This window comes from Capra hircus, chromosome 10, assembly GCF_001704415.2.
Source record: "Capra hircus breed San Clemente chromosome 10, ASM170441v1, whole genome shotgun sequence".
NCBI classification, from domain to species: domain Eukaryota; kingdom Metazoa; phylum Chordata; class Mammalia; order Artiodactyla; family Bovidae; genus Capra; species Capra hircus.
In genome coordinates, this window is record NC_030817.1 from 73,173,812 (window position 1) to 73,186,667 (window position 12,856).

Here is a 12,856-nt window from a genome sequence, read left to right on the forward strand (position 1 = left end):
CAGACTGAGGTCTAGGGAGCAGGGCACTCTGAACTTGTGTCCAGTCTTAGAAGCTTGCCATTTCGGCCTAATAATGGCTTTCATGACAAGCAAAGTTTAATGTCATTATATACCATCATATAGTAGCTCGCTCTTCCACTGACAGAGTTAATCTACAGGTAAACCATACCCCCAGTTAAGTACTGCCTCTTCTACTAAAATACCGAATTGTGTCCTGACATCAGCTTTATAATAGGGTTTGTCATTCATTTGTAAGGCACAAGCATACTGAATGCTTCAATCAGTCGCCTGTGGTTTAGACATTGTTCTGGGCCTCATGCAGAGTACATGTTATCCTGCAATGGAGTTGCAGCATTCAGTTTTGCATCAAACTAATGTGCATTCAAGGAGACCATGTTAAGCAGAACAAGAAGCAAATATCATCTGTCACCTAAAATCTACTTCAAGTGGCCTAAAGTCATTTTCAAAATTTCCATTTCATTTGGAAGTGACTTTGTCCCTTTGAAAATACTATTATCGATCCTTAAGTTTTCCCAATCATTTTTGGGGATTTTAGTTGGCCTTCAAACACATCTGAAAATGAAGTAGGATGAAGTTATTAGATCCCAAACTATAGTTTTTTTCCCTAGTAATTACAAGCTATCAAGTTTTCATTTGGTTATGAACTTAATTTTTGAGGATGTTTTCATATTATGTTATGCTGAAAGTGAAAGTATTAGTTGCTCAGTCATTTCTGACTCTTTGTGACCTCATGAACTGTAGCCTGCCAGGCTTCTCTGTCCATGGGATTCTCTGGGCAAGAATACTGGAGTGGGTTGCCATTTCCTTCTCCAGGGGATCTCTCTGACTCAGGGATTGAACCTGGGTCTCCTGCATTGTAGGCAGAATCTTTACTGTCTAAGCCACCAGGGAAGCCCCCTGACATTTAGTGTTGTTAGGATTTATTGGATTTCTGGGAAAAGTACTATAAAAATGATAACATCAAACATCATTAAATATAATATTAGAGCAATCATATTGTTTCCCATCATTAAAGCAGTCATATTGTTTCTCATTTGATAATAGAAGAATTTGAGTTAGTTCTCTTATTTCACCATAATGAATGTGATGTCAATAGTTTGAAATCTAAAACCCTTAGCAGATATAGAGAACAATTGAAAAATCCCTCATTTCACGAGAAAACCCCAGATATTACCAAGTTTGTTTTAAATTGGATGAGCAATAATACATATGATGTGCTAAGGTTTCTTAACATAATGATTTTTGTAAACAAGCTGCTTCCACAAATATTTTATGAGCCACCATTAACTTCCAGAGATGTTGTTTTAGGTTGGAAACCTTGGTGATCCATCTCACAAAGCACGGCTGGAATGAAGAAACCCCTGAAATGGCTAGATGAGATCTGAAAAGGGTCCCGGGAAGTCATGACCCTTTAAAGGTGTTGGTTTACAGAGTGTGAAGTGGGCAATTCACCAGCTATACCCAGGAAGCAGCACAGCAAGTGCCCATCACTAGGAGGACAGGTCATTCTGAAGGGCAGTTGGAACCTCCGCAGGCCCAGAGTGAGTGTGGTCCAACTTCTGTGTTAGGGAAAAACTCCATTTGGAATATGGTTCAGTATTTCAATAGTAGTTTATTCAAATGAAAAGCGATTCATTACCCTCTCTGCTGGTTTTTGGGGACTATTTTCAGGGCTCCAAAGAAAAGCATAAATTCATTAAGGGCTATGATCAAAACCTAAGATGTAAAATCTCAAGCAAAGGCATGACATTCAGGGGCCGCTAAGGAACTCCCTGGCCTTCGGGTGTGGACATGGAAAGCTGACTGGCCTGCTGCTACCTCGTTAGAGACACAAGAACTTGGCTCTGTCACTTTTCTGAGGCTCACAAAATAGAATGCATTCCACAGAAGCTTATTTTAGCTTAAAGGGCTAAACAAGAGCTTGCAGGGTGAGAACAATGGGTTGGATGTCAAGATTTTTAGGATTTTTTTCATGCTGTTATCAATAATTTATTTTCTTAACAATGTCACTTAACTTTTTTCTGCTTCCACTCTATAATGGATATATTTGGTTTAATTCCCATGTTCCAAAAGAGGTATGGTGGGAAGAAGATATGTTGATACACATTTTTAAAGCTCTGTGACTTCCTTAGAAAGCAAGCATATAAAAAAATTCCTGGAGAAAATATTTACAGATTTAGTAAAACTGAGTCAAGAAATCTCTAAATTATGAGTCCTTTAAGGTAGCTTTATAAGGTAAAGAATATTGGTGTACTGTATGTGTGTGTCTGTATGTGTATAGCTATATTATATATATACCTTTTCTCTGATTCCAAAGTAAAGAACAAAAGTACTGAAATTTGGACTTTAGGGTCTCAATGTTTAGTGAGATATAGATGCTACAATTAAACCACTTCCCTTCATTTGTTGAATTTTTGTCTCCAACTTCACTCTGAATGACACTCTCATACATCTGTTCTGCAGGAGTAGTAGCAAGACCTGTTTGAAGTTTAAATCCATGACACCCTTTGTAGAACAGTGGCAACCTGATCAAAACACTGATCAAGCAGAAATGCTTTTTTTTTTTTTTCCTGATCAACAGGGCCAAATGCAGTCTTTCTCTAAGGAGAACGAACACACACACTCTCCCTATATTCAGTGCTGAGGTTTTCCTTCTACCCCCAACTAATAAAATCAGGAGGCTGCAATGAGGCGAGCGGCACACAGTTTGATGTCCTCAGCAGGATGCGGGGAGTCAGAAGTGGCGCTGTAAATCCAGAGCGGGGCTTCCACACCGTGTTAAGTGTGGCCCGACTCTCAGAGACTTCCCTTTGATGCAAGCTCAGTATATTAATGGGAAAAGCATTCACTTTTATTTGCCTGTACTGTCTGCGACAGCAAGGCTGCCTCATTTAGCTTGGGCCGACATGAAAATACACAGAGAAGCAATCTGTTGCAAATTAGCACAGCTCCCCTTTCATTTACTAGCTAGTAATTGGAAGGGGTTAAGAAAGTGTAACTTATCAGATCACGTGAGAGTATCTGCCTGTGTGGACAGCAAGCCCTCCCACCCCCACATTTCCTTATAAACTTTCAATAATCCTTCCCTGATGTCCACTTGATCTGAAAGGCAATACTGACACGGGTGAAACGTACACGCTTCGTTAGGGTTGAGAAGGTGGTTCCCTAGACTCCCAGTGTTAATCAGTCTATTAGAACCTTACCTTTCTTTAGATATGTTTTTACTCTCCCGTTTCCAGATAGTCTTGAAGTCACTGCAGAACTCGTACCACACCATAAACACGTAGTTGGGTGTGATCTCCTTCTCACCAGACTTTGGCTTCATCCCAAAATATCCTACTGTTGTTTCAAAACTGCAAATGTAGAGGAATAACAAACTGTGAGGTGGAGGGTGAGAAGCTGTCAATGCCAAAACCCATTAGGAGAGAAGACACACAGAACTCCTCGCCGACCACCCCACCCCCCCCACCATATCTTTTCTAGCTCAGAAGCCCAGGCTTAGCAGTCATGGTGGCTTATGCTAAGCCTAAGTATTGAAGCCAATTTTCTAAGAAACTCAACATGATTGGGGATGCTCTTGGACACATCTTATCTGCATAAAATCAGCATGAATAGTTTCAGGGTGTACATAGGTAAAAACTTGGGTTTGTTCTTCATCTCAAATCCATGTCATTTACCCACTCTGTGTTATGCTGAAGGATTACACGAAACACTGATGCCATGTTGGTTCTGTACTGCTAGCAGTGGATAGTGAGAGAGCCTGCAGGGAATTCTCGATCTGTTGAGTGCTTCATGGAAGATAAACAGACTATTTTATCCTTATTCTGGCATCTGCTGGCTTTGTAATCTTGGGTCAATCATTCAACACTTGACTCTCAATTTTCTCAAGGGTAAAATAAGAGACTTAAACTATATGATCTTTAAGAAGGCTACATTTTAAAGCTTATCATGATATAAGAATACAAATCACCAATGTACAAAAATACATATAATTGAGGATGTAGCAAGGATTGGAGGAAAAACCATTTTTGGTCTTAAAAATGATCTCTAATCTGGGTTGGAAAAGAACCCAGGTTTTATAAGGGTGATTCCCAGATATCACTAAGAAACTCCTGACCAACCCCATGGAGGGTTGTTCCCAGATGACTACCCAGGCCCCCCAAGCAGCCCTTCTTGGAGCCACCAGCTTTGCAGCAATTTATAGCTCTGCACTCAATCCTTTCCCCCACCCACTCCAAGCCCCACAAGCTCATTTGCCATGAGCAAGAACACTTAAATAAATGGCCCCCTTTTCTAGGGTGTTGGAAACTAATCAAAGCAAGAATGACTGGCCAGGGTTTATTACTCAATGCTCTATCATCTGTTCAGACACAGTGTTTTTTTTTTTCTTGTGGCCATCCCGAATACGGAGTTTCTAATGGAACTCTATTCAACAACGATTGTAAAACCCTGAAGCCCCGTTACTATTATGGAGCATACTTTCATCTCGTTCTCAGTTATTGGGCAATATGTATCTCATAAGATTTTATCACATTTCACAGATGAACTGTTAATTGATTCCATGGCTATGATTAGGCGAGATCCAAGCTGGAGCTGCAGCTCTGAGTCCCATAAATTCTTTGTGCTTCTGTAAATAATAAATCTGTTTTTAATGCAAATTAAAACTACTGGTCAGGGAATTTTGGCTCTCAGTTATTAAAAGACTAGAAGTGCATAGGTGGAGAAAGGCAATAACTGCAGTAATTTCTTAAGGGACTCTCTTATAATTCCAAACACACATATTTCAGAGCAAAACCAGAAAGGAGCAATATCCACTTTTGCTCAGACATGACTCCTAATTCTACGGCAGTCAAAACACTGATAAAACCCAATGTACACTCTACAGCATATACTTTTATTTCATTCAAAATGTAAACTACATTGATTGTTTTATAGCATGGAAATATGTACAGAGAGAGTTCTGCAACCTAAAGGAACAGTCCATGAATTTATTATGGAGTCACAGGGCTTTAAAACTGGAAGGGATTTTGGGTCAGTCTGTCCAATGTTCCCATCTTACAGATGAGAAAATAGAGACCTAGAAAGACTGAATGACCTTACTCATTGGCAGAATTGGGTCTACAGAATCGTTTCTCAGTGAAATGCGTTTTCTGCTCTATCCAGCCTTCTGGATACTCATACTCACTGATACATGCATTTAAGAAATAAAACAGTCAAGTTTTAGTTTGTTTCCACTTTTGACACCGTTGCTGCTTATATGACACAAAACATGTGTTACCCCCAGCAGAACACGTCATTATTTTTCTCTCTTCCTTAAGCAGACCTTCTACACAGAAACATATTTACTTGTGCACTGAAGAGAGAAGACAGTCTTTCATGCTCAGTATTCAGAGGGGCAAATTATCTTCCTACTTTTCCAGCAGGATATAGTGAAGAGCACAGAAACTCCAGTTACCACTGTGCTTTAACCCCAACTCTGGCATTCTTGGGAGTATAGATGGTGAGATCAAGACACTGCAAGTATGATGCTGCTTCAGAGAATGACAGCATGGTTTGGTGGGTTATTACAGAGGCTTGAGAAAAGCATTTCATCATCCTGTGGGCCTTGCTTTTCCTAGCTCTGAAATGAAGCTAACCATGTACCCTCACCACCTTTCCCCCGGGACGGGGAGCCTGACTTGCTAACCCTCAAAGAGGATGAAAACCAAAGGCAAGAATGAATTTCAGCAGCTTTTCCCCTATGTGTTTAAGAAAGCAAGTGAACTTCTTCAGAAGAACCAACTCAAACAGAGTTGCAGAGGATGGCCTGGCTTTGGCACTTGGCAAGTTTAACGAAGACGAAGCCACTCTGAGAGTGTGCCTTATTGGATTTCAGTGTGATCCCTTTGTTCCAGGAAAAGCCAAATGCTAGAATATGAACCCACAGCTATCTGATAAGGTCTAGACTACCCCCTCCCGTCCCCAAACACAACTCTCTTCCTTTCAAACTCAATTCTGATGCACAGAAGACTGATTATTGAAAACCTTCTGTAATTTGTGCATGAAAACTGCTCCTGTTTGACAACAATGTTGGAATTTTCTTTTGTTTCTCAGCAAGTAACAGTTTTCAACTTTTAAAGGACAGGTTTCTAACTGTATATTAGGTTCTATAAAACCTCTCTACTCCACTCTCAATTGCCCCCTGATTCTTTTTCTCTCTGCTATAACTCCTTGACTGATTTCCATCTTTTTTGACTCAGCTAAACATTTTGAGAGTTCAGACAATGATTCTATCAAAGAGCCTGTGGCAAAAGGAACGGTTTTTCTTTTGCAGTATTGAGATGCCAGGGTGGAACATATCCGCTTATTGCCCCTCATGCATGCTTTCAGAAACTGCTGAGGAAAAGCAAATATTCCTTAGCCTCAGAGTAAATTGTTTCTCTTGAGAATACAACATAAGAATTTCCTAAATCTCACACGAATGTTGCAACACTGACCACCAACCTCCTTCGAGTGTAACCAAACAACTGTGGTTTCTACATTAAAGATGGGATCTAACATATTTCATGTATGATATGAAAGCCAGACTACCTTCACCACAAAGTCACGGAAAACGCTGACAACCAAAATTTATGACCCCCCCCTCAGCATAGCTAATGCACAGCAGCAACATCAGCCCCTCTCACAAGGGCCCCCTTTTCCTGGAGTGAGAATCTTGAAGAAGGATCAGATATTTGACATCCACCTTAGAAAGTGAAATTTTGTTTGGCCTGATACCCATGTGCCCTTGCGTATGGTCTCTTTTTTTATGGTTGTGGGATATTTACATGACACAGACACAGCAGTCTGACATGCTGATGAAGGGAAGCTTAACACAGGGATAATGTAAAATATATATAATACTTAGGGGACAAAGCCAATCAAGGGGCACAGTCTAAAAATCTATAAACAGAACCATGTGATCATCTTGGTTGTTAAAATTATCATGCAAAGATAATAATCAAGATTCAAGAACATGTCTGCACTTAGAAAATCATGAGATTAGCCTTCACCTTGCTTTTATCTGCATTTTAATTTTATTGGCACTTAAGTGGGAAGAAGGGCAAGATGTCGGCATTTGTCAATGCAGAGCAGAAACAGCACTGAATACTGACTTTCAGAACTCTCAGAAATTGTGCTGAAACAGGAGGAAAAGGGTTCATTTCTAGAGCTTGTTCACTCACATTTAGTGAACTCTTCTCCTCACACATTTGTAAAGTTCATTTTACCTTATATACTGTTTCCTGTCCTTATCTCTTATTTAATTTTCTGGTACTTTTTAGAATGGGTTCCAGCACAATTCATCTCAGTTTTTTCAGCTCTGTGTATGTGAAAGCCTAAGTGTATTCCCCCTCACCTTTCTAAGAATGGGAGAGGGCCAAGCTGACTAATGCTGGTCAACTGCCAAAAAGAAAAACCATCGTAAAGCGAGGGCTCTAAGACACCACAGCCGATCATTACTGAGCTCTCACAGGTAAGGCGGATAGTTTCACTTGGGTGCCTATTAAGAGAAACAAGAACACAGAAGAGGTCTGCAGTAGGTGAGAGGTTGAATAGAAATGAAGAGTACATCATGAGAAACGCTGGACTGGAAGAAACACAAGCTGGAATCAAGATTGCCGGGAGAAACATCAATAACCTCAGATATGAAGATGACACCACCCTTACAGCAGAAAGTGAAGAGGAACTAAGAAGCCTCTTGATGAAAGTGAAAGAGGAGAGTGAAAAAGTTGGCTTAAAGCTCAACATTCAGAAAATGAAGATCATGGCATCTGGTCCCATCACTATATGGGAAATAGATGGGGAAACAGTGGAAACAGTGTCAGACTTTATTTTTTTGGGCTCCAAAATCACTGCAGATGGTGACTGCAGCCATGAAATTAAAAAACACTCGCTCCTTGGAAGAAAAGTTATAACCAACCTAGATAGCATAGTCAAAAGCAGAGACATTACTTTGCCAACTAAGGTCCCTCTAGTCAAGGCTATGGTTTTTCCTGTGGTCATGTATGGATGTGAGAGTTGGACTGTGAAGAGCACCGAAGAATTGATGCTTTTGAACTGCGGTGTTGGAGAAGACTCTTGAGAGTCCCTTGGACTGCAAGGAGATCCAACCAGTCCCTTCTGAAGGAGATCAGCCCTGGGATTTCTTTGGAAGGAATGATGCTCAAGCTGAAAGTCCAGTACTCTGGCCACCTCATGCAAAGAGTTGACTCATTGGAAAAGACTCTGATGCTGGGAGGGATTGGGGGCAGGAGGAAAAGGGGATGATAGAGGATGAGATGGCTGGATGGCATCACTTACTTGATGGACGTGAATCTGGGTGAACTCCGGGAGCTGGTGATGGACAGGGAGGCCTGGCATGCTGCGATTCATGGGGTTGCAAAGAGTCGGACACGACTGAGCGACTGAACTGAACTGAGGTCTCTTTCCCAACTGCTTGGGGAGGTTTCTGGGCACACAGAGAGATGAGTCCCTACTCTCCACTTGCCCCCTGTTTACCACATCCTCCAGAACCTGAGGAGAGACGTACGTCTCTTAGGTACCTGTAATAATTGGTTTAATTTAGTTGTACTTGTTCCCAGCACCCATGGAGTCTTTAGGAGCAGAGTAATGGGGGAGAGGCAAACAGATGGAAATAGTGTCAGACCTCGTGAGGCAGGTGGGTCACTTCTGGATGATTCCCTGATTCTTGAGGAAAACTATTCCCAAGGGCTATTCCTGGAGTTTTTCACTCCAGCTCTCCTTAGACTCGATCTGCTCCTGGATGCACAGTCTTCATGGGGTTGGGGAAAGGCAGTCAAAAGAATGGCTAATCATTCGTTATGCTAAGTCAAATCAGCCAGTCATAAAAGGAAAAGTTCTGTACGATTCTGCTTACATGAGGTACCTAGAGTAGTCAAAGTCACAGAGACAGGAAGTAGGATGGTAACTGCCAGGGTGAAAGAAGGAGAGAATGGGGGAGATGGTTTAATGAGTACAGAGTCTACCCTTGGAGAAGATGAAAAAGTTCTGCATAGCAGTGTGAATATTCTTGATAATAGTAAAAAAAAGAATGGATGGTCAAAGAGAGGCTTGAGGCCAGTCAGAGTTGCTTACCTTTTCTGTGCATTCTCCAAGTAACTTTCTTCCATTTTATGTTCCTTTTTGGCTGTGAAAGAGAATTAATCATGAATTAGAACAGCATTTTCTTCCATCATATCCTTTGTGTAATCTGACTTCTATTACATTCAATTATAATCAAAATAAGCCCAAATTCAGGGGTTGGCAGCCCCTGCCACATGTCCTGGTGATTGTACTCAATTCTCTATGTCTACTATCACTGCTTTCTTGTTAACAGCTATAGCTAATGGTGACCATAAATATAATGCATTTTTCTCTCTGGAATACTTTTGAAAGGGGTGATATTGTTAATTATGCTGAACAAAGGCTTAAAAGTGGAATGATCTTGGCCAGATTAGAACATGTGGTCATCCAAGCTATAGCTGGCCCCTTTGTGACCCTTTGGCAAGTGCTCAGCAACCCTACTCCCTCAAAACAACAACATAAACTCAGTACCATTTGTAGCAGTTCTGCTCAAATTCAAAGGAATTCACTGGAATCACTGCATAAGCTTTCTCTATACCCATGGTCTAAGGATGCCTATGGTCTCTTTTCTTAGAATAATGTGTTGCATTATTATAATGCATTGGAAAAAAATACTATTACTAAAGAAATAAATAATAGTGAGATAGAATTCTGAATTTACAGATTAAGAACTTTTGGGAAGGTCATATACATACTCCTATATTTAAAATGGACAACCAACATAAAACTGTTGTATAGCACACGTAACTCCACTCAGTGTTATGTGCCAGCCGGGATGGAGGGGGGTTTGCAGGAGAATGGATATATGTATATGTATATGTATGGCTGAGTCCCTCCACTGTTCACCTGAAACTATCACATTGTTAATTGGCTATACCCCAATACAAAATGTTCTTGGTGTTATAAAATAAAATTTAAAAAATAAAATGATTAGCCAACAAAAACCTATTGTATTTATATATTAAAGAACCCATGTTCTGAAGGACCACAGGGAAACTGGGAGGTTTCATTTTGGAGTGGTTCTTTTACATATTTTCTCTTTAATCAGAAGATAATACTGTCATGTATGATAATACAACTCTTAACACTTTAAATATGTCTAGAAAAATCATCAAGACAATCTCTGTGAGCCTTAAGATTTCTTTCATTTAGATATGCCACACTCTTGGATTGGAAGAATTAATATTGTTAAATGGCCATACTACCCAAAGCAATCTATACATTTAACATGGTCCCTATCAAATCTCCCACGACATTTTTCACAGAGCTAGAATAAATAATCTTAAAATTTATATGGAACTTTAAAAGGCCCAGAATTGCCAAAGTAATCCTGAGGAAAAAGAACAAAGCAGGAGGCATAATACTCCCAGACTTCAGTCACTACTACAAAGCTATGGTAATCAAAACAGCATGGTACTGGCACAAAAGCAGACATATCAATGGAACAGAATAGAGAGGCTGAAATAAACACATGTACCTATGGTCAATTAGTCTGTGACAAAGGGGGCAAGAGTATACAATGGACAGGAAGTCTCTTAAGCAAGTGGTGTTGGGAAAATTGGACAGCTGCATATAAACCAATGACGTTAAAACACACCTTCACACCATGCACAAAAATAAACTCAAAATGGCTTAAAGACTTAAATATATGATACCATAAAAGTCCTAGAAGAGAACACAGGCCAAACATTCTCTGCCATAAACTGTACCAGTGTTTTCTTAGGTCAGCCTCCCAAAGCAATAAACATAAAAGCAAAAAGAAACAAATAGGACCTAATCTAACTGGCAAGCTTTTGCATAGCAAAGGAAACCATAAAGAAAATGAAAACACAACCTATGAAATTAGACAGAATGTTTGCAGAAGATGTGACCAACAAGAGCTTAATTTCCAAAATATACAAACAGTTCATACAATTCAGCAACACAAAACAAGTAACCTAATTAAAAAAGTGAAGAAGACCTAAACAGACATTTCTACAAAAAAAGACACACAGATGGCCAACAGGCACGTGAAAAGATAAAAACTGCAACGAGATCAAAGACCAAAACTACCTGACACTGGTCAGAATGGCCTTCATTAAAAAGTTTAAACATAACAAGTGCTAAAAGGGTGTGGTGGAGACGGCAACGGTGCCCCACTCCAGCACTCTTGCCTGGAGAATCCCATGGACGGAGGAGCCTGGAAGGCTGCAGACCATGGGGTCGCTGAGGGTTGCACACGGCTGAGCGACTTCACTTTCACTTTTCACTTTCATGCATTGGAGAAGCAAATGGCAACCCACTCCAGTGTTCTTGCCTGGAGAATCCCAGGGCCTGGGGAGCCTGGTGGGCTGCCATCTATGGGGTCGCACAGAGTCGGACACGACTGAAGCGACTTAGCAGCAGAAGGGTGTGGAGAAAAGGGAACCCCTCTACACTGTTGGTGGAAATATAAGTTGGTGCAGTTTTCCACTATGGAAAACTGTACAGAGTTTCCTCAAAAAACTAAAAACAGAGTTGCCATGTGATCTAGCAATCCCACTCATGGGCATGCATCCACACAAAACTATAATTCAGAAAGATACATGCATCTCTATGTTCATAGCAGCACTATTCACAGTAGCCAGGGCATGGAAACAACTTAAACGTCCATTCACAGATGTATGCATAAAGCAGATGTGGTACATATATACAATGGAATACTACTCAGCCTTAAAAAGGAATGAAATAATGCCATCTTCAGCAACATGGATGATCTAGAGATTATCATACTAAGTGAAGTAACTCAGAGAAAGACAAACATCATATGGTATCACTTATATGTGGAATCTAAAATATGACACAAATGAACTTGTCTATGAAACAGAAACAGATTCACTGGCATAGACAACAGACATGTGGTTGCCAAGGGGGGAGCTGGGGATGAGGAGGGTGGAGGGTGAGTCTGGGGTTCAGTTCAGTTGCTCAGTCGTGTCTGACTCTTTGCGACCGCATGCTGCAGCACGCCAGGCTTCCCTGTCCATCACCAACTCCCAGAGCTTGCTCAAACTCATGTCCGTTGAGTCTGTGATGCCATACAACCATCTCATCCTCTGTCATCCCCTTCTCCTCCTGCCTTCAATCTTTCCCAGCATCAGGGTCTTTTCCAATGAGTCAGTTCTTCGCATCAGGAGGCCAAAGGATTAGAGTTTCAGCTTCAGCATCAGTACTCCCAGTGAATATTCAGGACTGATTTCCTTTAGGATGGACTGGTTTGATCTCCTCGCAGTCCAAGGGACTCTTCAAGAGTCTTCTCCAACACCACAGTTCAAAAGCACCAACTCTTTTGCACTCAGCTTTCTTTATAGCCCCACTCTCACATGCATACATGATTACTGGAAAAACCATAGTTTTGACTAGATAGACCTTTGTTGGTAAACTAATGTCTCTGCTTTTTAATATGCTGTCTAGGTTGGTCATAGCTTTTCTTCCAAGGAGCAAGGGTCTTTTAATTTCATGGCTGCAGTCACCATCCACAGTGATTTTGGAAGCCCCAGAAATAAAGTCTGTCACTGTTTCCATTGTTTCTCCATCTATTTGCCATGAAGTGATGGGACCGGATGCCATGATCTTAGTTTTCTGAATGCTGGGTTTTAAGCCAACTTTTTCACTCTCCTCTTCCACTTTCATCAAGAGGCTCTTTAGTTCTTCTTCGCTTTCTGCCATAATGGTGGTGTCATCTTTGTATCTGAGGTTATTGATTGTTTCTCCCGGC

General features: G+C 40.8%; 1 protein-coding gene across 3 annotated transcripts in view; it reads right to left on the reverse strand.

Moving 5' to 3' along the window:
* The window catches only part of FMN1 (formin 1), a 437,404-nt gene that overhangs the window by 29,475 nt on the left and 395,073 nt on the right, over positions 1 to 12,856 (reverse strand). For all 3 annotated transcript variants that reach the window (XM_018054501.1, XM_018054499.1, XM_018054500.1), the window contains 2 exons: positions 9,136 to 9,187; positions 3,225 to 3,374 (listed from right to left, as the gene is read on the reverse strand). In XM_018054501.1, coding sequence (XP_017909990.1) covers positions 3,225 to 3,374; positions 9,136 to 9,187 — 202 coding nt within the window. The remainder of the gene's footprint in view (positions 1 to 3,224; positions 3,375 to 9,135; positions 9,188 to 12,856) is intronic.